The 26,395-nt window shown below is 34.7% G+C and overlaps 1 protein-coding gene across 4 annotated transcripts in view; it reads left to right on the top strand.

Annotated features, from left to right (window-relative positions):
* Positions 1-26,395, top strand: part of DPH6 (diphthamine biosynthesis 6) — a 202,402-nt gene that overhangs the window by 28,656 nt on the left and 147,351 nt on the right. Inside the window, exon 4 of one of the 4 annotated variants that reach the window (XM_062205586.1) lies at positions 1,895-3,120. The exons of the other annotated variants lie outside the window; for them this stretch is intronic. Within the exon in view, the coding sequence (XP_062061570.1) occupies positions 1,895-2,080 (186 nt within the window). The 3' untranslated portion in view covers positions 2,081-3,120. Of the gene's footprint in view, positions 1-1,894; positions 3,121-26,395 lie in introns of those variants that run through there. 4 annotated transcript variants of the gene reach the window in all.

Here is a 26,395-nt window from a genome sequence, read left to right as displayed (position 1 = left end):
ATGGCTACTAAAAGTATGATCTAGATATTAATCTGGTGCTAGACCATGAGGTGTTTGTTGCTGATTCAAGATACAATGTATATAGAACTTAAAAATAAGCATTTAGAAACTTTTATGGTAATTTGAAAGAGTAGTTTTATAAATTGACTAATAATAAATTTGACCTTGTATTTTGTATCTTAAAGATTTTATTTATTGTAATTCATTTTTATTGTATTTTACAAAAGATTCTATCATTAAGGGTTTGGAAAAGTTTTTTTTAAGAAGTGATGGATAGTTTGAGAAGCATTGTTCTAAGTGTAGTGGCAGAATCAGACATTTTTCCTCTGCTCTCTCATTGCAGTCAACACCGAAAACTTCTGTAGCACAAAAGGTATGGAGGTTTCTTTCTCCCTACCCTAAGTAAACAATACTGACCTACTGACTACAAAGTGGAATTCTCACACCTCCTCTTCAAGTTGATTAACTCGCTAGAGCAGATCACAGAACTCAGAGAAACAAAATATTCCCATTTACTGATACATTATAAATATTTTAAATATTTTAAGTATTACTTTAAAGGATACAAATAAGCAACCAGATGCATATATACATAAGGTCAAGTCTGGAAGCCTTGGAAACACAAGCACTGCTGTCCCCATGAAGATGGGGTACACCACTCTCCTGCGGTGGATGAGTTCCAGTTTACCTTTCTGTATTCTTCCACATATTCAGCTATCCAGAGGCTCTCCAGACCCTGTTATTTTTATTTTATTTTATTTTATTGGACTACTATGTAAGCATTATTGAATCATAGACAACCCTGTCAAAATGAAACAAAAAGGGTGTGATCTATTGCTAGCAGACTCATTGGAGAAATCCACAAGGCCTGTGTGTTCTTGGCCTCTCTGTATCATTCCTCCCTCAGTATGTTTTTGGATGTTGAAAAGCATAACTTCATATAGAGATGCAGGCTGAGGATATGAACAGGCATTTTTCAGAGAAAGAAATTCAGATGGCCAAAAAATGTTCCACTTCACTAACTAAAAAGTCACTCTAGTAGGAATAAAAAATGATTCTAGTTTTGGAGAAGGAGGTGCCCTATGTGCTACCAGAGCCTTCTAAATTGGTTCAGCCTTTCTGTAGGATAATTGGCAGAACTGACCCATCTTTACCAAACAATTAAACTTTAGGGGAATTTAAACTAAGAAAACAACTAAAGCTATACTTGAATATTTAGAAGTGATTGACAATCTAAATTATGATATATCCCTACTGTGGAATGCCATATAACATCAAAAGTGAAGTTTTAGAAATACATCTGTATATAGCATTAATAGAAGGATATGTTGCCAAATGGTCTGTATGGTATAAAAGTTTTATAAAATGTATTTATGCCTAGAAAAATATCTGAAAGATGTATTTTAAAGTCTGAATGCAAGTAGTAGTAAGAGCATATAAATTTTGTACATTTGAGTGTTTTAAATTTTTTTCTAGTAAGCATATATTGCTTTTGAAGCTTCTTTGTTGAAAATTTGGCCTTTATTTAAAAATGCATGGAATGGCATAGGGAGAAAGGAAACCTGATAATCAACAGGAAGTGGACCATTCCCCAGGTCCTTTCTGAAGGTTCATGAGGAGCCTGTTTTTCTTTCAGAGCTGGTTCTTAAAAGCTGTGTTTGAGAGATTTTTTTTTTTTTTTCTGTGACAAATGCCTATCATTTTCTAAAAAAGAAAGCCAATGTCCCAGTTAGGTGCATGGAGTTATTTTCATTTGCTCTTGGTCCTGTTGTGTTAATACTGAATAAGCAGAGACAGCCTGACTGGTGGTGAAAGATGGTAAGCCAGCCTCAGGGCTTTTTCTGGTCAGTCCTAAACCTCTGATTGCCACGTTTTCCTAATTTCCCATTTCCAGGGCATCACTAGAGTGACCTTGCTGGCTGAGTATGATGCTCTGAATCTCCAAGATTTTCACATGCATTTGGAAGTGGGCAGCCAGGCGATTGTTTACAGCACTCCAAATGAACTGTGCACTCACAGCAAGTTTGATAAACACACATTTCCTCCTTTTATCAGTGAGATTGCAGAATGTGAAGTATGAGTTTCCAGTTTTACTCATTCCCCTCAACCCTTTTCCTGTTTAAAAACTTAGACATACTAATTGGATTCTGACCTGTCCCTGTTTTTCATTCTGCTTACTGGTAGTTGACGGCTTATCCCAATGCTTACCTAGGCAAGGTTTGGCAAATCTTCAAAAATAAACTTTCCATGCATACAACTTAAAGGAGTTTCATCCTAAGGAATGTAATGTGAGCACTAATTAACAGTAATGACTGCTAATCACTTTGCTTTTTATAGTCCTTTAGGAGCACTGCTATTATCCAATGCAGTTAAAAATGCTTGTATATGAATCAACAATGCTGCATCCTTTTAGCAGCTATTGCTCACAATCAAGATTTGCATAAATTAGAGTTAACTAAATTGATTTTAATATGCTATGTTTCAACAATGGTAAACTTAAATATCTAGTTAGATATCCTGAGTATTAAAAAGATACTACCTGATTTATTTTTGTTGCAGTCATCGTTGTGATGAAAAACAATATGGGAAATAAATTTTTCTCAGTTCATAATGCTTTCTTTTAGATTTCTTTGAAATTGCATGTGACTTCATAGTTACGATAGCATTTTGATTCTGTTGTAAGCAGATCAATGAAAAGCGATAGGCTTGTTTTAATTCTTTCTAAATCTGTATGTTGACTTCCTGGAGGATCTTACAGATTCCTTAAATTATTTAGTCCATTTGTATAAATGTGGCTCACAGGATTGTGCATTCAACATTCATTAAAAATGGTTGTCTTATATCACATTTAATGTATTATTAGAACATTGCAAAAGCTTTCTGTTTATTTACATGAGTTCAGCATACCTATGAGCTGCCCTACCTCAGGAGGAGACTAAGCAAAACTCATAAATTAATAATTTAAAGGAACAATACTCGAGTTGCATTTTGGTTAAGTTAATAAGTTAAAGCATTAGAATCTGTACTAACCACTGTAACAATGCTTTACTTTTGACTTTATTGGCTGAAAATAGCTTGTTAAACTGGGGATTTTGTAATAAAATGAAGTTCTGCATACCATCTAAAGCCCCTTCCTCTCTTTTGATTTATGAGTAGGTTAATATATTATTGAAGAATTTGTAACACTTTCACAGTTCCACACTTTGATTTCAGAGAAGGTGCTAATCTCTGTGGAAGTTTAAGAGTGACAAAATGAGTTGTGTACCCCCTTTTTCTGGGGAATTTGGGATTCTGCAATTAAGACCTTGGTTTTATTGTGGTGGTTATGTTAATGTTGATTTATTTACCATGTTATGTGCTGGTATGACTAGATGTATGTTAATGTAGTATCTTCCTTTTTTGTTTTATATATTATCTCTAGTTGATTTGGATTGTGATATTATAATTATTACAGCTAATGTTCTTGTTTCTTTAGAGGTTCAGCATTTCAGGACATTATTTTTTAAATACCAAGATGAAATAGCTTACCTTTTTTCATATTTGAATTATTTATAGTGTTAAAATTTAAATTTTTGGTGAGTAAATGGGCGGGAAAATTATGTGGTAGTGTAATAAGAAGCTTTAAACTGTATATACCAGTATTGTTGTATACAGTGCAAATATTAAAAATTGGGGGGATTATACTTAATTGAATTGAATTTCAAAGAATTATAACTGAAATAATGTGAAAAGTAGAAAATATATGAAAGCTCAATTGAATGTTATCCATGTGTAATTGTTAGATTTGTGAGTATTGCTTTATGTCACTTATTTTAGATCATGCTACTATTTTACAGTAGCACAAAATGTGTGTCTATGAGGAAAATTTGCTTTTTCTATTTTGCTTTGAGTTTATATATATAATACAATTGTATTTAAAAAGGATGAAGATTTCCATTCTCATTTTTTTTTCAGTGTTTGCTGTCATTTGAGAGTAATTGATCAGTAGCCGTCATTTCATCCAAAGAGAGGACAAATGGAAGTGGCCTTTTAGATAAAAGTATGCAAACAGACTGCATTCTTTCTGTTGATAGAATTATGGAGAGATTGTAGGAGGTACCACATTCATTTTCCTATTGATTGTGAAGAGGGTTCTGCAGTGGGGTGCTGTTTCCAATGGATAAGGAGGTGCTGTGATTAGTTACCTTTCTCATGAAAGCATTACAAAGGGAAATGCAAAATGTGTGCAGTGCAGTCTTCTCACTTTGACAGTTGTTTTTGTTAAGTTTTTTCCACCACTAAAGTCCAGCCTATTTTAGAAAAACATACATTTTGGCTCTTTTCCTTTATGTTAGGCTTAGATTTCCATGCATTTGATCCTTTAGAGAAATTATACATTATAGTCAGTTTCTTTTCTAGGTTTCTCTTGTAAAGCTTCAAAGCTGATGCAACAGTGCCCTCTATAGTTTTTTAGTGAATAGTAGATAGATGTAGATGATTTGGAATATTTAGGTTAAAAGCAGCATATTTTAATTTAATTTTTGCTCTAACAAGAGATCCCTTTCTCCTAGGTAGACATTCTTGTTTTTCACTAGTGGCTTTACTTTTAACAAAGGGAACAAAAGACCATTCTGAGTTTTCATTTAGAATTATTAGCTACCTCTTGTTACCCAGCGGTAAATCTCAAGTTTTATCAGGCATTCCTCAGAGTAATTTGAGATAGAAGGAATCTTATAAACTGTACTGTCTCTTTGTGGAATATTTTTTGAAGTTGAACTCCAACAAGAGTATTTAAGAAAAAACTTAGTTCCGTGGTACTTAATTCTGTTTTGAATTTGAATCTGAGTGTGCTGCCTAGAACTTAACTTGTACCTGTGCCTGCATTAAGTAACCTAGGCTTTATATATGACAGTGTTTAAATCTAAGCCAAGAGAATTACACAATAACTGAAGTATTTATCATTCATTAGCATTTGTTTAAATTGTAGATTCCTTTCCTTTCATTTTTGGTTACCTATTTGTATAGGTTAATAGCCATGTTATTCATTATAAAATACAAGGAAAGGTAAAGTTATAAATTGATAATAGAAACAAGCATCATATTCAAATATGATTAGATGAGAAAAATTTTCACAGATCAAATCTATTTGCTTCATAAAGTGGTTTAGTAAAAAGACCATGAGCCTAGGTTCCAGTTTCTCCATGTATTTACAAATAGTGTTGAACATACTTCTGTGTTTTTTTAATATTTATTTTTTATTTATTTGAAAGGAAGAGTTACAGAGGAGGGAGGAGAGACAGAGGTGGAGAGACATTCCATCTGCTGGTTCACCCCCCAAATGGCTGAAAGGCTGGGGTTGGGCCAGGACTAAGCTAGGAGCCTAGAGCTTCTTCAGGGTATCCCAAGTCAGTACAGAGGCCCAAGCACTTGCTGCTTTCCCAGGTGCATCAGCTAAAGAGCTGAATAGGAAGTGAAGCAGCCAGTTTTCCAAGAGGTACCTATAGGGGATGTTGGCTTCCCAGGAAGAGGCTTAACCTGCCTTGCCAGCCTCGAGCATATTTCTTAACTACTGAACCTGTTTTCTCATCTGTAAAATGGGAGTAAAAATAATTTATCCTTTGATATTTTTGTGAGATTAGAGGTATTTATTAGATATTGGATATTAGATATTAGAGAGATATTAGAAGTATTATATATTACTGATGCCATAAATAAGAGTGTCAAATTGTTAAATCAACAACAGGAGTCACTGTGTACTTACGTCTCATGTGGGATCTGTCCTTAATGTGTTGTCCAATGTGAAGTAATGCTATAACTAGTAGTGAAACAGTATTTTTACACCTTGTATTTCTGTGTGGGTGCAAACTAATGAAATCTTTACTTAGTATATACTGAATCGATCTTCTGTATATAAAGATAATTGAAAATGAAAAAAAAAACTTGGTTTTAAATTGGAAATTGCATAGAAAATGAATCAATTTTTAAAAAAATATATCATGTAGGATCTCTGTCCTTAATGTGCTGTACATTGTGATTTAATGCTATAACTAGTACTCCAACAGTATTTTTCACTTTGTGTTGCTATGTGGGGGCAAACTGTTGAAATCTTTACTTAATATGTACTAAACTGATCTTCTGTATATAAAGAGAATTGAAAATGAATCTTGATGTGAATGGAAGGGGAGAGGGAGCGGGAAAGGGGAGGGTTGCGGGTGGGGGGGAAGTTAGGAGGGGAAGCCATTGTTAATCCATAAGCTATACTTTGGAAATTTATATTCATTAAATAAAAGTTTAAAAAAAGAAATATTATATATTAGAGAGATATATATTAGAGGTAATTTATTTAAATTTGCCAGGCCTTTATAGATGCTCAAGCAGTAACTTTGTTTTAAAAATCATAGTGCTTTGCAATTCAAATCAATTGGCAATCTACAAAAAGAGTTAAAGATTTTAAAAGCTATTATTAAAATTGCTATATTGGTCTATTATGCTATATTATATGTGTGTACATATTGTATGTCCACATGGGGAAATTTTATTAAGAGTTTTATTTTAAATGGCTTATAGATAAGATTGTCCATAAATTTAAGCTGCTAAAATCAATCAAAGATACATTTTAATTTGTGGGACCTGAATCTGTGTATCATATGTTTTAGACTTGTTGGTAGAAAGAAACTAAAAACATTTTAGATGGTTGTGCTTAAGTTTACTGGCTAAACAAACTGCACCATGTTAGATATTTAAGAGGTGTTTTCAAATACATGATTCTTAAAATTTATAGAAGGCATTGGACCTTCTGGTAAATGTTTTCTTAAGTTGTTATCTAATGGTTGAAACGGTTTGCTAAGTATTCATGTGATATTGCAATTGTCAGCAAGCGATCTAGGACTTGCTCCCTCATTTCTCTATTCTAAGCCCAACTTGTTCTTTCATTTCTCTATTCTCTATTCATTTCTCTATTCTCATCTCTCTATTCTCAAGGTAGGAAACTAATTCTATTATGAAGGAATCTGTAGGATGCACAATTTAATCTTTAGACCTTATAAAAGAGATGGCTAACATTTTTCTGCAATAGCATAGCCAAAATAAGAACTCAAATAATAATCTCATAGCTAGATTCACTTCGCCATCAGCGAAGTATACAGTAAGTAGAAAAAACCTCCCTTTCAGACCAAAGGGAAAGAAAGTTTTAAAGTGAGAATATAATTTTCCTCATGGGCATTGTCTACCTTAGAAAAACTACTACAGAACATGCCTGTGACTATAGACTTGTCGTTCAGGCCACCAAAGATTAGAGATGGGACTTGGGCACTCCCTTGACTTGCATCCTCTGGTCTGCTTTAACACAAACCAGGAGGAAAAGAAAGCTCGGCATCAGAAGCAATGGGTGGCAGGCCTATTAATGGCTGATCTGTACAGTGATCTGCCCTCAAGGAGACCCAACAGGCCAGTCCACTGCAGTGGCTTTCAATGTGGTAAGCGTGGGCTTCAGCAGAAGTCAGCTTGTGAAGAGCCCTGGCAGCTCTGCCAAGAGTTGGATCACTGGAAATGGACCTGCCCTGGAGTCGAAGGATGCCCAGGTCAGAGCCACAGATCTTATTGGCTCTAAGCTGAAAAGCCCTTCACTCAGCCCAACTTCCAAAGTGACCACTGCAGCTGAGGGGATGGTCAAGTAGGGTCAGCAACATTGCAGGCAGAACTGTAAATTTCTTGTTAGAGATGCCACCTGCCTTTACCTGGCCAGCTCTCCTCCCAGCCCAGCCAAGTAATGAAAGTCAACAGAGTGCCTTCCCCTAGGAGGTTCACACCTCCCTTATGATATACCCCATGTGAAGAGATAGATAGGTCTGGGCCTCTGAATTTACAAGGCCTAAAGCCCACCAGATTATTATCAAGCCCCTTCTATCAGGTTCTATTTGCCTCTCAATCAGAAAACTTAATTGTAGCTTAGACAGCACCTTTCTTAGCTCCTCTAATAATGACTCTGTCCTTTGTTCTAGGCCCTGTCTAGTGCACTTGGGCCTCATTCCTTTGTAATCATAACCTCTACTCTACCACCAATGGCTCTACTCCCAACATGTGTGTACTGATGGTCCTCTTCTCCACTTAATGCTGTATAATTGTTCAAACCTGGTAAATGCCACTCTTAGGATCATTGGTTACTATCCTCACTCTGTCTTTTATGACCTTGTCTAAATATGATCAGAGTCGGCAAACTTGGAAGGCTTCCATAGCTTTGGCAACTCATGACGACAGCCTAGGATGGTTACTGGCGCCATAAACTAGAGTGTCAATTTGTTGGGTCAACAACAGGAGTCACTGTGCACTTGCTCCTCATTTGGGATCTCTGTCCTTAATGTGCTGTACATTGTGATTTAATGCTATAACTAGTACTCAAACAGTATGTTTCACTTTGTGTTTCTATGTGGGTGCAAACTGTTGAAATCTTTATACTAAATTGATCTTCTGTATATAAAGAGAATTGAAAATGAATCTTGATGCAAATGGAAGGGGAGAGGGAGCGGGAGAGGGGAGGGTTGTGGGTGGGAGGGAAGTTATGGGGGGGGGGAAGCCATTGTAATCCATAAGCTGTACACTGGAAATTTATATTCATTAAATAAAAGTTAAAAAAAAATCATAGTGCTTTATATGAAGAAGTTTTAATGTAAAATATAGAATACACTTAGTGCATTTTAGATTTTTCAAATCGAGTCTTGTAACTTCTGGTGGTTTATTTGACTCTAAAAGTTGGCACAACATTCCTTCATAGTGTGGACTGACAAAATGAGATGTATATCAACTTTTGGCTCCTATAGTTCTCATTCCTAAACTCCTTAACTAGGCCATCTTTATTAATTTTAGTGGACATTTATGCACACACCAGTATTTGGCAATATGTTGAAAACTGATGGTAAATAAAACAGGGGAAAGCAAAATAAAACAAACTTTAAACATTTTCTCCTTAGTGTATTTGGGAATATTTAGGATCCTTTTTCTTTTACTTGTATTCTTAGTAGTAGTCTAGAGCCCTTTATGTTTTCTAATTGGATGGTATATTCTTTCTCCACCTGCTGCAAAGAAAACTGATGTGTAAAGTGGTCAAAGTAGAGTTTTAATGATAGAAAAGATAGGGACCTAGAGATTATTTCCTTCAAGGAAACAAAGTTTAAAAGCTACTTAGTACAGTGCTGTGTATGGATATGTGTATGTACACACACCTTTTGTTCTACGGAAGGACTTTGTTTTACTTTGGTTTGGATTCATAGCACCCAATTCTTTACCTTACATATAAAAGGTGCTCAATTAATGTTGTGCTGAATCAGCATTTTTTGAACATCAGGCCTGCCTTTGTTGATATATGAGATTTGGAATATCACCTGTGTAAAAATACATAATTTTTAAAAAGATTCATTTATTTACTTGCAAGGCAAAGTGGCAGAGAGAGGAGGGGAGTCAGAGGGAGAGATCTGCAATGTGCTGATTTATTCTCCAAATGTCTGCAATAACTGGGAATGAGCCAGGCTGAAGCCAGAAGCTAGGAACTCTGACCAGGTCTTCCACGAATGTGGCAGGGGCCCAAGTTCTTGGGCCTTCTACTGCTTTGCCAGGCATAATAACAGAGAACTGGATTGGAAGTGGAGCAGCCCTCTCAAGCCAGCACCCAAAAGGTGACTTGACCCACTGAGCCACAATGCCAACCCCTAAAAACGCACAATTTAATGTGGCCACATGATATTAAAGTAATTGTTTATCTGTGAACCATTTAAAACAAGTGCAGTGGTGTGGCATTGTGATGCAGTGGGTTAAGCCACTCACATCAACCCACATCTTATGTCAGAGTACTAGTTCAAGTCCAGGCACCTTGGCTTCTGAACCAGTTTCCTGCTTATGCATCCTGAGAAGCAGCAGATGATGGCTCAAGTGCTTGGGCTCCTGCCACCCACATGGGAGACCCAGATTGAGTTCTGGGTTCCTAGCTTTGGCCCAGTCCTTACTGTTGTGAGTATTTGAGGAAATGAACCAATGAATAGAAGAGTCTCTCTCTTTGCCTTTCAAATAGAAGATAATAAATAAATAAACATTATAAAAAGCATACCTCCAGCATAATCATTTTTTAAAAAAATCTGTTTTAGCTAAAAATAGTAAGTGGAAATTGATGGAAAAATTCAGAACTTGTGTTCAAGATGTTGTATTATACAATGATGAATTTCCCTGAAACTTCAGACAGTTCAAATAACTCAATGATAAAAATACTCTAACATAGAAAACTTTTGAATTGAATTTTTTCAATATTCAGTAAAATGTTTTTCTTATAAAAGTCTTATTTATGTTTTACATTTATTTTTAGTAACCTGGAATTTAATGTTATATATAATAAAACATATTCTTTTTAGCATATCACTTGGATTAAAATTGAGAATTACAAACTTATCTTTTCTATCATTATAAAGAAGAAACAAGTGTTTTTAAGAATGAAAATGAGCAATCATTTAATAAACCAAATATTATAGTTCTTTTTAAAATAGTCACTAGTTGTACTAGGAAACATGTTTAAAATTAAACTGTGGCTTACAAGACTGACAAGATGCTAGCTACCAAAAAAATTGAATAAGGTACTTTTTCCTTTGCAATGAGAGTACCAAATTAAGAATCCGCTTAATTAAAATAGTGATAAATGTAGATTACATTACTGAAGACAGTGAAATACAGCTGCTCTGACTAGTGAAAGCCTGAATAATTTACCAAGACTGTACAAAGAAGCAATGGAACAGCCACTGCAGACCGTTAGAGGAAACGTCCTGTTTATTCTACATACATTTCTTCTTTTAATTAAAATGTCAGTGATAATTTTATAGCAGTCCTCAAAAAATCCTTTAAATTTTTGCAAGGTGGTAGAGTATGAGACGAGATCATTACTGCCACTGAATGAAGCAGATTAAACCTGAGGGAAAAATAGCATGCTATCATTTTTATTAATTCAGTTGTCTTTATTATGAGTTGATATTGAGGTATTTGATGTTTCTTATCATATAAGTCATGCATGAGAGAAATGAAATGTAATATTTGAATATACATTTTATTGAAAAATCTTTTGGAGCTACAAAGAGTGGGATAGAGCCAGAAGTACAAATAAAAGTGTAGGTATGTACGTAGACTGTGAAAATCTCCAGGTGGGTCAGACATCACCTAGGGGTATATATGGATCAGCTGGCGGTATTCCCTCCTCTGCTCCATCATTGGGACACTATGCTATGTGTGAGTGATTGAACTCAAAATATGATTGCCTGACAACTGGAAGCCAAAAACATAGTTGAGAACCCCTGTTACATTATATATTTTCATCTTTTAATGGTGTCAATGATATTTTCATAATTAAATATAGTTAAGGTAACCAGAATTATATTTAACAGGAGATGTTGGTGGATGGCCTTCAATGGATGAGTCGGGATTATATATTTAGACTTGCTTGTGTTCTAGGCTTTACCACAGGCTTTGACCTTGTTTTAAATAACTTCTCTATGCCTTAGCTTTTCCATTTGTAAAGTAAGACTAAGAATAGTACCTGCATCATAGGATCATCCTGAGCATTTAATGGGATATCAGCCATATCTGAAGCATCAATAAAGATTAACTGGTATGTTATTATTTGTTACTATGTGAAACACTTTCTGTTGCACTGGGACAATAGAGCAATGCTCATACTGAACTAACTAATTAAAATAATTATATTCTGGCTCCACTGATCATTGATTTGCTTCTTAGGTTAACTGTGGTCTTTTATGTCTTTCAGTTTGTGTGGTGGAAATTCATTATTTTGTCTTTTTCTTTTTAGCACTTAGTATATCAGTCACATTGGCATTAGTAAATAAAATCTCAAAGTTTGTGGGTTTTAAAATGACTGCTTTAATCTCTGCTTCAGATTGATATATGCTGGAATACATTGAATGTTTTTAGGGTTCAGTCTTTCTACAAGGTCTCTCAGTTGACCACTTACTAAAGGTTTCTTAATTAGGAAAGCTTTGCAGAAAATAGATAAATCAACAGGAATTTGAAATGTTTATATGAGAAAACAATACGAGGAAGAATGTCAGATAATTTTGTTCTATGTGCTTTCTTATTTGAGCCTCAATAAAAAGGTATAAAGATAAAAATTCACAAGCTATATTAATATCATTCATAATGTTTACACATGCTGTGCAAGTTGTTGAGTGTTTTTTTTTTTTTCTTTTAATTTGACAGGTAGAGTTATAGACAGTGAGAGAGAGAGAGACAGAGAGAAAGGTCTTCCTTCTGTTGGCTCATTCCCCAAATGGCTGCTATGGCCAGTGCTGCGCCGATCTGAAGCCAGGAGCCAGGTTCTTCCTCCTGGTCTCCCATGCGGGTGCAGGCGCCCAAGCACTTAGGCCATCCTCCACTCCCCCCCCCCTGGGCCACAGCAGAGAGCTGAACTGGAAGAGGAACAACTGGGACTAGAACCCGGCACCCATACTGGATGCCAGCACTGCAGGCAGAGAATTAACCAAGTGAGCCATGGTGCTGGCCCCATAGAGTATTAATATACATTAGTTCCCCACCCCCCCTTGGTATATTCTAGGCACTTTTTTTTTTTTGAGTGCTAGAGATGAAGGTGATTAAAGTACAGATGTAGATAAGAAGGCCTAATGCCTGTCTCAGATACTTAGCATTTTGAGATTTAAGGAAGAAAATTGGTATGTATTAATAAAATTATTATTGGTGATCAATTCTCTTTTTTTAAATCTTCCACATTCCTTTTCATTTTATTTCTTTGTTTTTGAGTTGGTGTCCATCTTTCCTTGTCTTGCCAGTATTGTGTTTCTCCAAAGAAAGCTATGTTTCTCAAGGCTCATTGTTGGGGTGAAGATTTGACTCAAAAGATAAGAAGCTGCTTAAGATGCTAGCATCTTAGATTGGAGTGCCTGATTCCAGTCCTAGCTCCACTTCTATTACAGGTTCCTGCCAGTATGCACCCTGGGAGGTAGCAGGTTTTGACTCAGGTACTTGGGAGACCTAGATTACATTCCAAGCTCCTAGCTTTGGCCTGACCCAGCCCTGGCTGTTGTGGGCATTTGGGGAGTGAACCAGTCTGTCTTTGTCTCTGTAACCCTACTTGTCAAGTAATAGTATAAGCAAATTAATAGAAACCAGAATGAGTTTTTTAAAAAGTCTCAGTATTGCTCTGTCCCTGTTTAAGGAATTATACGTGTGATTCTTGATTCAACTTATAATTTTGATTAATATTTTGAAGTAATAGTTTATTTTTAACAAGTTTAGTCTTATAGTCTGTAGGATTCTTCCACAAATTAGCTTACTCTCTTTAACTCCTCTGAACAGACAGCATATAATTACATATTAGAGTTTTTGCAGGGCTTTCACAAAGGTAACACTATAAGGTAGTTGTTGGAGTGAAGCCATATGATTCCTAAATAAAATGAAATAAAACTTCTGATTCAGTATATCCTGAAGCCATGTTAGGCATTATTTACTTTCCTCTTAAATTAGTTGCTTTGGAAAGCCAAACATCACTCTTTCTTTATGGAAGCATTGTCTTACTCATTATGGATATTCTTTAAGATTATCATATGTACTAAAATGTGTCAAAGACTAGATAACATCTGTAAACTTCAAATTTAGGCTAATATCAAGGGTCCTTATTTTCAGATTGAAATCTTGAGGATTTTTTTTTTTTTTTAATTTTTGACAGGCAGAGTGGACAGTGAGAGAGAGACAGAGAGAAAGGTCTTCCTTTTGCCATTGGTTCACCCTCCAATGGCCGCCGCGGTAGCGCGCTGCGGCCGGCGCACCGCGCTGATCCAATGGCAGGAGCCAGGTGCTTCTCCTGGTCTCCCATGGGGTGCAGGGCCCAAGTACTTGGGTCATCCTCCACTGCACTCCCCGGCCACAGCAGAGAGCTGGCCTGGAAGAGGGGCAACCGGGACAGGATCGGTGCCCAGACCAGGACTAGAACCTGGTGTGCCGGTGCCGCAAGGCAGAGGATTAGCCTAATGAGCCGTGGCGCCAGCTGAAATCTTGAGGATTTTAACTTATACAGAAATTTTATCTTTAGTTTTGAGTGGCTTGATTTCTTCTTCATGCTTTTTTTTTGCATAATGTTTCTTCTGAAACTGTTACTAGTGTATATTTTGGACAAAACTATGTTATATAGCAGGTGAAACTAATTTAGTTTGTGAATTTTTTTACTTAGTTTTATAATGTGCCAAACTTACACCTGTGGATTCTGCTTTAAGGTTAACTGATAATTAATGAGTACCTGCTGTGTATAGAAATCACTGCTAGTCACTGAATTCTCTGTTACATGTAACAGATTTAGTTATTATAATATTTCCTATCCTTTTTACCTCGTGTTTTTATTGAGTTGGAATCAATTGATCAGTTAAGCAATATAAAAATGAGTTGATTAGGGAGCATATATAGTCAAGAAAGAAACTCAGTGACAAGGGAAAACTAAGTTACAAATTACTATTATTCATATAGTATAATACTATTTTATAAATCACGTGTTTTGTGAATTCACTATTTGGGTATATAATGTTCACTCTCTGGACAGTTTAAAGATGTGTTTTAACTGTTTTAGGGATAAGAGTAGTCTTTGTACCTGTCAATTTTGTGGAAACCAAAACTGGAATTTACAAAGGTGTTTTGCTATGATTTGATAGCAGCTAATTTCTTTCCTTAGAATCAGTCAAGAGGTGGAATAAGCTTCCTAAAACAATTGTTGTAGTTTTTTTCTTAAATTGTCTAGTGCAATTGTTTGATATTTTTTCAGTAGTAAAAATAACATTGACATTAGAAGATAACCTTTTTTGGTTTCTCTGGTTATAAGACTCTAATAAATGTGATTTTCCATGGTATTTTAATTTTTGTGGTAATTTTTTAGCTTAACTCAATTTTTTCTATCTTCTATTTCTTAGTAAGGTAATCTGGAGAAAGAACATCTTTGTTCTGAGACTAGGTTTTAGGTATTCCTTTTGTAGAAACATATAATTTATTTAGTGGAATAGTTTCATTGTAAAACCTTTTTGGGTCCTTGTCTTGTTCTTCATGCCTTTTTTATTGTTTAAATTCTTCCATAATTTGCTTTGATACTTAGAATAGTTATGTTTTTCAATTAAAGCAAATTATATAAAAGTATAAAAAGTGTGGTTGTTACTCAAAATTCAGTCATTTCGGGGTCAACATTTGATATTTTAACCTGCACATGCATAGAAATACACATTTCTGCATGTGTATCATTATTTGTGTATATAACTGTACATTTTTAACTTGAAAAATCAGTAGCATTTTTCTATGCCATTAAAAGCTCTTCATGAACATAATTTAATGGCTACTTAATATTCCATCATGTGGCTGTATAATAATTTCCTTAATGAGTCCCTAATTTTGTAAATTAGGTTGAATCTAATTTTACTATAAATAATAGTGCTTTGATGTTGGTACATAAATTACTGTCTGTGTTTAAAAAATTAATTCCTTTGGATAGATTCCCAGTTATAAAATTAATGGATCATAGTATCTGATTATTTCTAAGGCAATTGATATATATTACTTAGTTCATTTCTATAAATAATATCCTATTTATGCATTCATTGTTAAGTTTTGATTCTAAGACTTCGTTTAATGTACCTGAAATCTTAATTTGGAATTCTGTTTTTATAGTTCTTAGCATTTGTTGAATACAAGGTGGAGGTTGCATTCTGCCCATATTTGACTGCATGTTATTCTTGAAATAAAATGAGAAATAGGTGCTAGGAGCTCAAACCAGGGTAGTACCAAACACAGGATGATTTTTCTAACATTATTGTGAGAAGTCAGTTTCTAGTAGTTTAATGGGGCTGTCGTAGAAAGATGATCAGCTGTGAAATGGGATGATTTCTTTATGCTGTACATTAGTAATCTGTGATGTGAATGATGATATATATGGAGAAAGGCCCATGTATGCTATTAATGGAGAGTTACAAATGTGATATTAAGTGTAACTTACTTTTTCAATAGGTTCTGTTTTCCAAATAGCTACACTATGTTACTCTCTTGGGTACAATTTTCTGTTGGCATCGTTAATTTTGGCATCATTCAGAAATTTTTTCTAGGTTTCTCTCAATAAATTAATGGTCATAGTAGATTAATAATTTTGGACACAGTTTTTTTAAACATAAAACATGCTGTATTTTAGGATTTCAAATTGTGCAAATTATTCTATGCAGTAACTTAGTTTGCACATTTTAATCTGTTACTGTCTGTCTACTAAATATCCCATAGAAAATATTATGTGCTTTTCTTGTTTTTTATGAACTCGTATTATATATATTGGCAATAACTATTATGGTATTAAAATAAGTAAAGCGAAAGTATGGTGTTACTCATTTTAATTTAGTTACTAGACAGATTTATAATAATTCATTCGTAAGAATAAAACAATGTATTTTTGGTAATTACTAGATTGCTTTTTGGATTTGGGGAAAAAGAATATTGCATTACTTTGGTATTGTTAACCACCTTTTGCTGTTGATCATTTTCTCTGTATTAATTCTTCCCATGTTTTCTTGTATTTTTAAAATGCAATTTAGAGGTTACTGGCTTCTGTGACACTTTTTTTTTTTAAATGCTTACCTCATTTGAATGCTTCCACCACACTGAGTTGGGTATGTGTGTGTGTGTAAGTGGCAATGCTGTTGAGAAGGAGATGTGCTGCTCTTTTCCAACTACTGGGTTCTTATATTTTTTTCTTTCCACTTTTCAGTTATAAACCCATCCATATATGCATGCCATAAACACTTCTGCAGTTCCATTTTCCTCCTATTTTTTCCCTCATTCTCGTTCAGTCTGTCCTTTCCTTTTCTCTTTTATCTCTCATTTACTTATGTGCATGCACATACATGCACATAGATTTTCAAGTGTTGAAAAGAAAGTTTAAGGATGTAGACCTAATTTTGATGCTTAACGGTCTACTTTCTATTTGCTTTCTCTTTCTTTTTTAACTTATGGTCATCTGTACTTTTTTAACTTATGGTCATCTGATGTGTTTTTATGAGTGCAGATTGTTCTTTCTGTTTTATATCTTTTGATGAATAAATGGCAGAACTAGATAAACTTTTAGATTAGAGAGGCTTAAACTTGAACATGCAGACAGATCATTTGGGAATCTTATTAAAAATTCAGGTTCTGAAAAAAAAAAAATTCAGGTTCTGATTCATTTGGTCTAAGTGAAGCCTGAGATAGTTCTAACCAAGTGCCCAGGTGGTGCTGTTGTTGCTGGTCTCAGCTATGTGTTAAGTAGTCAGGTTTTAGACTCTGCTTCCCTGCTAGTAGAGGGCGTCATTTATTGAAAGTAGGAATATTTGGGCTTGAAAGTCAGTTCTTCACAGGGTAACTTTGAGTTTAGTATCTTTAAAAAAAAAAAAAAAGATTTACTTTATTTATTTGAAAGACAGAGTTACAGAGAGAATTAGAGACAGAGAAGTCTTCCATCCAATGGTTCACTCTCCAGATGGCCGCAACAGCCAGAGCTGCTCCGTTCTGAAGCCAGGAGCTTCTTCCAGGTCTCCCACACGGGTGCAGGGGCCCAAGGACTTGGGTCATCCTCTGCTGCTTTCCCAGGCTATAGCAGAGAGCTGGATCGGAAGAGGAGCAGCCAGGACTAGAACTGGCGCCCATATGGGATGCCGGTGCTTCAGGCGAGGGCTTTAACCTACTGTGCCATGGCGCTGGCCCCTGAGTATAGTATCTACAAGAGTCAGGGGAAAGGTTGTATTTTCTTTTAAAATCTAATTTGCCATATTTCCCCAGTTTTTTTTTTTTTTTTTTTTTTTTCCTGACTTGGAGTATTTTCAACTATAATGAATGAAAAGATCTGTGAGTCTTGGAACTGCTGTCTTACTCCCATAGATAGCCTTCCTAATTGAGGTTGCGACTTAGTGTGCACTAATGATATGTATTGAAGTTTATTTTTGGTGTTTACATTTTATGATGCATCATCTCCCATTGATGGTTGAAAAACTTTTCTTCTGGGAGTTTTGTGGATTAAGGTGCAGAGCAGGAGGTAGGATGGGGAATTAGGAGCAAGGATATGGTAGTGGAGGAAATGTGCAAACTAAGTTGCTACATATAAATGTTTTTATTCTTTCTCATCTCTTATTATCTTTTTTTCTTTTTATTGTATTTATTTGAAGGCCAGAGTTACAGAGATGGAGAGGGGGAGAGAGAGAGAGAGAGAGAGAGAGAGAGAGAGAGCAAGATCTTTTATCCCCTGATTCACTCCCCAGATGGCTGCAACAGCTGAGATTGGGTCAGGCTGAAGCCAGGCTGGATTGGAAATGGAGCAGCTGAGACTCCTAGTGCTCATCAGAGATGCTGCAAGCTGCAGCTTAACCCAGTGCACCACAATGCTGGCCCCACCTCTATGGTTATCACTAGGAGAATTATGGACAACTGCATTGAAATGAATTCTCTGCTGAAAGTGAGAAAATCACCTGATACGTATGCAAGAGTTGTGGCTATTCTTGAATTTTTAGTTTACTGACTTCAGAGGTAGAAAGAACACTCCCAACAGCTGGCTCATTCCCCACATGCCTGCAATGGCCAGGGTGCCACAACCAGGAGCCAGGTACTCTTCAAGGTCTCCAACATGGGAGGAAGGAACCCAGCTACTTTGAGCCATCATCACTGCTACCCAAGGTCCATGTTAGTAGGAAGGAAGCTAGAATCAGAAGCTAGAGCCAGAGATCAAAACCAGGTACTCCAATGAAATATGGGAATCTTAACTGCTAGGCTAAATGGCCCACCCCTGTAATTTTAAATGTCTTATAAATAAAGAAATCCACAGAGTTTCCTGCATAAAAATGGACAGTTTGCAACAACAGGGACATGTATCTGGACCAGTATACTGATTACAAAATAAGCTGATTTCAGAAAGATCACATGACTATGTTCTACAGGTTGACCCATTATTTCCAGTCTGAAAGTCAAATGTAGCTACCATCAAAGCACCTGTATCTTTAAAAACTGTAGTTGTAAAGTACCATGGTTTACAACATTGTTGAGGAAAAATGATGTGGCTGATAATCTAAGATGGCAAAAGAAGTCACTGTATTATAAACTTGAAGAAAGATGGGAAGTCTTTCCCTCGCCAGTAAGTACTATGCCTGAAAATTAATTATATTTTAATTTAGGACAAAAAGAAAATCACCCAGCATGAAGTTTGCTTTTTCAAACATTTCAAACATTATTTTAAAACTAGGTACAACATTTAAGTTAGATTTCCAGTCTTATTTGTCTATATACTTTCAATGAATATAGATTGCCCTTTCTTTAGTCAGCCTACATTTAAAAAGCTTATGTTTTGCCATAATACAGTAGAATTATTTGTGGTAATGTTACAAGTCTCTAAACTGCATGAACATTATCCTGCTGTTTTATTGTTTTATAATGTAAAAGTAAATGCAAGCATTAAGAATTGTGCAGTGCTGTCAGGCTCCTTCAGGATTTAAGAAAATTGCCCTAACTATTGAAGAACTGAAAATAATCTTTCAGGTCGCAAAGAGCAGTTATTATAATATCGCCTAGTGTTTTGCTTTCTTTTTTCTCTAACCATAGCGGTGATTTGAATCAATGCTGAAGAAACTCAGATTTTATTTTATTTTAACAAACCGCTATTGCCTGTAAGAATTACTTTATAAAACGACATGGTTAAAAATAGGAAGAAATGGAGGACTCATTCTTAACTCTGCCTAATCCTAAACCATAAATCTCTTCTTCTAATAGCAAAAATTGTGCAGCCCAGCTTCTGATCCAATTTGTAAATTGATATAATAGGCACAAATAGTATGTGTTAATCACAAAACTGTGAAATTATGTTGTGCTGCAAGCTCTTCATAAAAATGAAACAAATATACAAACAAAATCTTAAAGCCGAAGCCTTCCAGAAAAGTTCTCACATGGCATTTTGGATTTTTAAAATGTAAAGAAGTAGGTATTTCTTATGGTGTTTAGCCTTTTGTCCTATCTGTTTTAAAATATTTCCATTTAAATGCAGATTTTGATTTTCCATCTGGGACTAGGTAGAAGCCATTCTATTACACTACTAAAAGAATAATCCACTTTAACACAACATTTCTCCCTAAAGGGATGGTCTTTTCTAGTCATAAGGTATTATTTTTCTCAGAATGATATTAACATTCATGATGTAGTGATTTTATCTTGATTTGAAAGATGTTTTGTTCCGGCAGTAAAAGGGATTAGAGAATATCATTTGTATCCTATTGCTAAAAAAATTGCCTTACCTTGCTCAAGATTGGGTATTAGTAATTTTGGGGTGGATGGGTAATTTATATTTTTATAATGTGAAAAACTTTAAGCCCAGTGAAAGGGAAATTGCCAGATTCATTAAATTGAATCTTAAACATTGGATTACACATTTTTTTTACATAGGTCAAGTAGCATATTTGAAAATTTCTGAATGCAGTATAACTTTTTTGCTTTTATTTTCTTTATACTTTATAAGAATCTTTTTGGGTACTTGGGATAAGCATTAGAACAATGAGTTACTGCACTCAGGGGTGTATATGAGTGAGTTTGGCTCAGCCTTGAAATCTATTAAAACTTTAAGATAAAGGAGGATTACACTAAATAAATGGAATGTCTCAGAAGAAGGAAGGTTCTGAAGGCCTTTCTACTATTTGGTGGGCAAAGCTTGGCCTGCAAAATGTAGCTATCCAAAGCTTAAAGCATATTGGGACCCTGTGTGGGATGCCAGCGTCGTGCCCCAGGCGTGCTGTCATTCAGCCGGCAGATTAAGTAACCAGAGGCTGCGCAATCTTTCTGTGGAGCCTCATGCTTTCAGTTGGCCCGTTCTTGAGGCTGAGAATACATAGGTTTAAAAACATTGGACATTTCTAAAGTTTTTTGTTAACAAAATCAGAGTGACACTTTTTCTAAGAATATTTTTGCTTTCACATTTATTAATATATTTATATAGATACACACATATTACTATAAATATATGTTTTTTTCTCTTTCATGATGTAGTGAAACTTGAAATCCCAACCAGAGTATGACATGTATAATCTTCAGGAAAGTTTTCTAGTATCAGCATACATCCTTAAAACTTTCTGATTAGTGATTTATTAAGTCACCTGGAGTAGAAAGCTCTTAATTATAATTTAATAATAGCATATTAATTTGATAACTTATAACTGTACTGTATTAACATTTATATTTTGAATTTTTACCTTTGATGCTGAAATTTTAATTAAATTATTTTGTTTGGGGGCAAGATTTTAATACTAACCTTTATTTTACTGTTTCTATAAATATTTATATAGTCCATTAAAATTCAAACCTATATCTATAAACTTAGGAGTTTCCAACAATCAGCTTAATATACACATATCTATGTGACTAATCATAACTATACCTAATCAAATTTTCATTAACCTGACTTTTTATTTTCAACTAGGGCATTTCTGTTCATGTAAATATAGAAGATATTTTGAGATGAATGAAGATTTTTACACCAAAGCATTTTGTTTACAAAACACTTTATAACTTTGAACATACCTTAACCTCTATTTCAAGTTTAGAATTAGTGCATTCAATTTGTTTTCTCTCTTCAGTTTAACTTGTTTTATGATTATATTAGGCATTGCTAATTGCTATGTATGAAATATTGATGAATACGATTATTTTCTAAATATAGTTCAAGGCTTGTGTTCATATGATATTTTATTTGTGCTTTAAAACTAGAAAAGAACAAAGAGATAATTAAACGCAATAAAAGCATTGTTTCCTTTACATTTTTTAGCAGCATAGAATACAACTCTTCCCAACCCCCAACCTTTTTCCCTGACGCTGTCAATTTTTTAGCACTCTCACTGGAATTTATTTTGTTGTAGTAAATAAAAGACAAGTCATTATTAAACAGATTTTGCTGTTAATTCAATGTATGATTACCCTTTGCCATAGGTACTTTTAAGGGCTTTTATCCAAAATAAAATTCATTAAAAATGCAATTAAAAAAATCTATTGTTAATGACTGCTTGAGTGACTGGCTCATAATTGGCTCATTACAATAAAAAAGCAACTGTTTAAAAATCGTGACAATGAGCTACAGTACAGAGTGAACACTTCATTGTAAGGCTCTATGTGATTACAGAATCCTGAAGGTGAAGCAGAGAAGCTTGTAAATTTGAAACTCCAGGATAACTTTCTCTTTTACACCAGGACAGTGAGTTCAGGTCATGACCTAGCTTGGGTAGTAGAAGTAGGAGCCCCTCTTATTTACAGTGTCCTGCACTGAAGGGTAAACTTAGGTAATATAGTCCACTTAAATGCTGGACTTCAGACCTCTTTTTGTTTCCCTTCCCCAGAAGTCTTTTAGGTTGACTTAAATTACAAAGTTGTAATCAGGAAATCTTTACTGCTGTTGGAACAAAACTAACAAAGACAATATTGTCATACAAGCCATCATTATTACCTGCCCTCTTGTTAATGCAGAGAAGAATGTAAATAGCGTGTTTTCAAGTTTGAGAATTAAATATATATGTATGTATATTCAAAGAGATTTGTGTTTGTTCAGGTATTCTGGTGATTTAATGTTATTTCAAATCAATTTAAAATCATTTAATTTTTAGACTATGGGTCCTAAGTAAGATAAACAGAAACTTGGTAAGGCAGGAAGAAAAGTAAACTATACATGATAAGATTTTTGTCCTTAACAAATCAAAGTTTTATTTTTCCTTTTGTGTTCTGGACTTGCTAGTGATTTGACATACTGTGTGTGAACTTTGCAATGTCAAATTTTGTGATGTCAGATGTCAGCTGTTCTCTTTAGGGGATAAAATTTTAAAACACTGACAAGTGTAAATAAGAATGGTCATTAAATCTCTGCATAAAGTTCCACCTATACTGCAAAAATCCTGAGTTCCGACAGTAGTTTAAAGGGCTGTTTTAATGAGCCCTGTATTTCCAAAATGCTTTTCCTGTTTGAAGCTTAAAAAAACAGTAAAAGTTTTAAGGACTGATGACTCTTGCTTTTGTTTAGTCTACAACAGCAATATTAATGTTGTTTTTGTGTTCTGGTGACTGACTTAGGTGTAATTTTTCATTACATGTATTAAAAGTTGAATTATTTTGAACTCTGAACTTTAGACCTGCCCATGTGTGAGCTGAGAATATAAGGAAGGCAGTGACTTTGGGATCAGAATCACTCAAGACTAGTGACACTATTAAATGCAATCAGAGAATGTTAATTTTAGGAGTTTTATATAAATTAGAAAAAAAACTCAGTAAGATTCCACTAGTTTTTAAAGAAATAAGACATAGTTAATAGGCCTCATTGTAGCTCAAGTAACCAGACTGCTTGGGTATTTCATCATTATCCTACTCTACTACTTTCCATTCCTCTCATCACTTTGTTATGTAACCTGTGCATTTCTTTTTCTTAATAGATTAAGAAGAAATGCTGTAGAGGAAACAACTGTTTAAAACATGGTGAAAATTACATTGTTTTCTGGTTAAATGTTTCTTTAAAGATCAATTTAATGCAGTTTACACTTAATTTTGTAAGCAAAACTGAAAAATGTATTTCTCAGAGTTGAAGCTGAATGAGATAGTCAGTCCACCTTAAACTTATATGCTGTTGAGCACGCAAACTAATGCCTTTGTGATTTATAGATGTAATTTGATAAACCGTTTGGTAAATGCCATGGCTGTGTTATACTAGTGCCAAAATACTTTATACATTTAAGAATTATTGTAACTAGGAAAACTATTGAGACAAATACTTCACTGTTTGCTTCATGGGGATACTTTGTAATATTTATAATTTGATGACTATGCTCGGCTCTGTGGCTTAGAGACAGGCCTGGAACTTCAGGCTTTTTGGGGGATCCTTCATCTATTTTATTATTTACACAAAGGTTGCTTATGTAAGGTACAATTCTTTGTTCATTGACACTTCAAGAAAGAGTATATACTTGCATTAATATTTAAACAACAATATCTTCTATGTATTGCTAAGTTTTTAGACATTTCATAGTCAACAATGATTAATTAAGGTTATGATGTTTCCTGTGATGTACTAATTTATCTTTCTATGTCCAGGAGATATTGATTTGGAATATTAAAGTAGAGTAACATCCATAATATTAAAGTAGAGTAACATCCATTCATTCATCAAATGTGTTCTGAGTGGCTGTTCTGTCTGGGTCCTGCATGCAAATATCAGTAAAAGAATGACCCAATGCTCTTAGGGCTCATAGTCCAGATTACTAATGATAACACAATATTGTATCATGATGACAGGGCATTTTTAACAAATGGTATGGGAATATAGAAGAGAGAAAGATTAGTGTTTACTCAGGGAAGACTCAAAATGGGCAATTGGGGAAATACAGGTGAATAATGATTCATCAGGAGAAGATGAATGACTTCCAAACCGAAAGAACATTCTGAATTGAACACAGGAATGTGACAAAGCATGGAACATTCTTCTCACAGTTTGCTGTGACTAGATGAAATGTATAAGTAAGGACAGGAAGTAAAAGTGATAAAATAATTTGGGAATAGGTTGTGTACAGCCTTGTGTGCCTTACTAAGCAGTTTGGAGAACTCGTTCTGTAGATGGGAGGGAGTCACTGAAGGTTTGTTAAGAAACTAAATGGATGGATTTACATCTTGTAGTTAAGTACAGGAAGCATTGAGAGAAGAGAGATGGGAGTTAGATGTTTTGAATATAATGGGAGTAAGGTATGTATGTCAAGACTGTATAAACTGATGATCAAATCATCAGCATATAATTAATAATTATGTGAGAAAAAGCTCTAGGCTAGCCCATTGATGAAGTGTTTCATAGTGGGTAAGACCTTGACCTCTCCTACCTAGTTACCCAGCTACCACTCACAAACTGTGTGACTTTTACCTCTGTCTGCTTCTACAAAGAGATTTATCTTCTAGAAAATAGAGATAAAATTGCCTACCTCATAAAGTTTCTGTGATGATGGAATGAGTTGATATATTATTATTATTGTTAATATTTAGACTTGACAGTAAGAGAAGAGGGTAGATTTTTTTTTCCAATGAAGTCTTCTGATATGGAGAATGAGATGATTAATTAACAGAAGCAAGATGAGAGATATTTGAATATGTTTACGGATTAGGAAATTAAGTTGTTACAATTATAGGTTATAAAGAGGACATTTAATTGAACAAAGTCCAGTAAAATTTTGAAATGATGGAATCAAGTGCACAGGTTAGTGTGCTAGCACTGTACGGAAGAATTTGAGCATGTTCAGAAATGACAGAGTGATAGAGGGCTATCCATCTATTGATCTAACAGATGGTATTCTTTGTGATCTTGGAGGCAAGATCATTTATTTCAGATATATGGAGGAGAGAAAAGTAATCATGTAATTTGAGCAGAATTTTTTTCTTTTTTTATTATTTAGTAAATATAAATTTCCAAAGTACAGTTTATGGATTACAATGGCTTCCCCCCCCCATAACTTCCCTCCCACCCTCACCCCTCCCATCTCCCACTCCCTCTCCCATTCCATTCACATCAAGATTCATTTTCAAAGTATATACTAAGTAAATATTTCATCAGTTTGCACCCACACAGAAACACAAAGTGTAAAATACTGTTTCAGTACTAGTTATAGCATTGCTTCACATTGGAGAACACAGTAAGGACAGAGATCCCACATGAGGAGTAAATACACAGTGACTCCTGTTGTTGACTTAACAATTTGACACTCTTGTTTATGGCTTCAGTAATCTCCCTAGGCTCTTAAGCAGAATTTTTAATATTTATAATGATCATTTAGGAAAAAGGAAAAATGGACTGAGGTTTACCAAACTGGAGTCCACGTGTAGTTGGAAATCAAAAATTTGGGAAGGGAATAGCTTTAAAAATTGAACTTAAAGTGAAATAAAAACTAGGGTTGTTAGGTAAGATCATTCTTTAGGAGGCAAGTTATTTATTATATCAGAGGTAAACATTAATATATTTTGTTATGGAGTACACATATTCCAGAAATCGTAGCAGTCAGCAAATTACTAGTTAACATTTCTGTCAGAATTAAGATTATTTCAGAGGGGAGAATACAAAATTAATATTAATTTAAATCCAAAGACTGTTTTCTGGGCAACAAACCACAGATGATGTGGTCATGATGATCGCTTAAATATATCGGTCATGAAAAATATTACATCAGAAAATAGTACACAGAATCAAATGAATGGTCCTTTCTGTCTTGTTTTAATAATATCACTAGGTAAAAATAGGTGCCTAGATTCCTACTTCAATAAATTAAAGTTAGATATCCACAAATAAGTTAAATGTGCGTAACAACAAAGTTGTATTTTTTTGTGACTTCTAAGTTAC

This window comes from Lepus europaeus, chromosome 11, assembly GCF_033115175.1.
Source record: "Lepus europaeus isolate LE1 chromosome 11, mLepTim1.pri, whole genome shotgun sequence".
Classification (NCBI taxonomy): Eukaryota; Metazoa; Chordata; class Mammalia; order Lagomorpha; family Leporidae; genus Lepus; species Lepus europaeus.
This window is presented reverse-complemented; position numbering and strand designations above follow the sequence as displayed.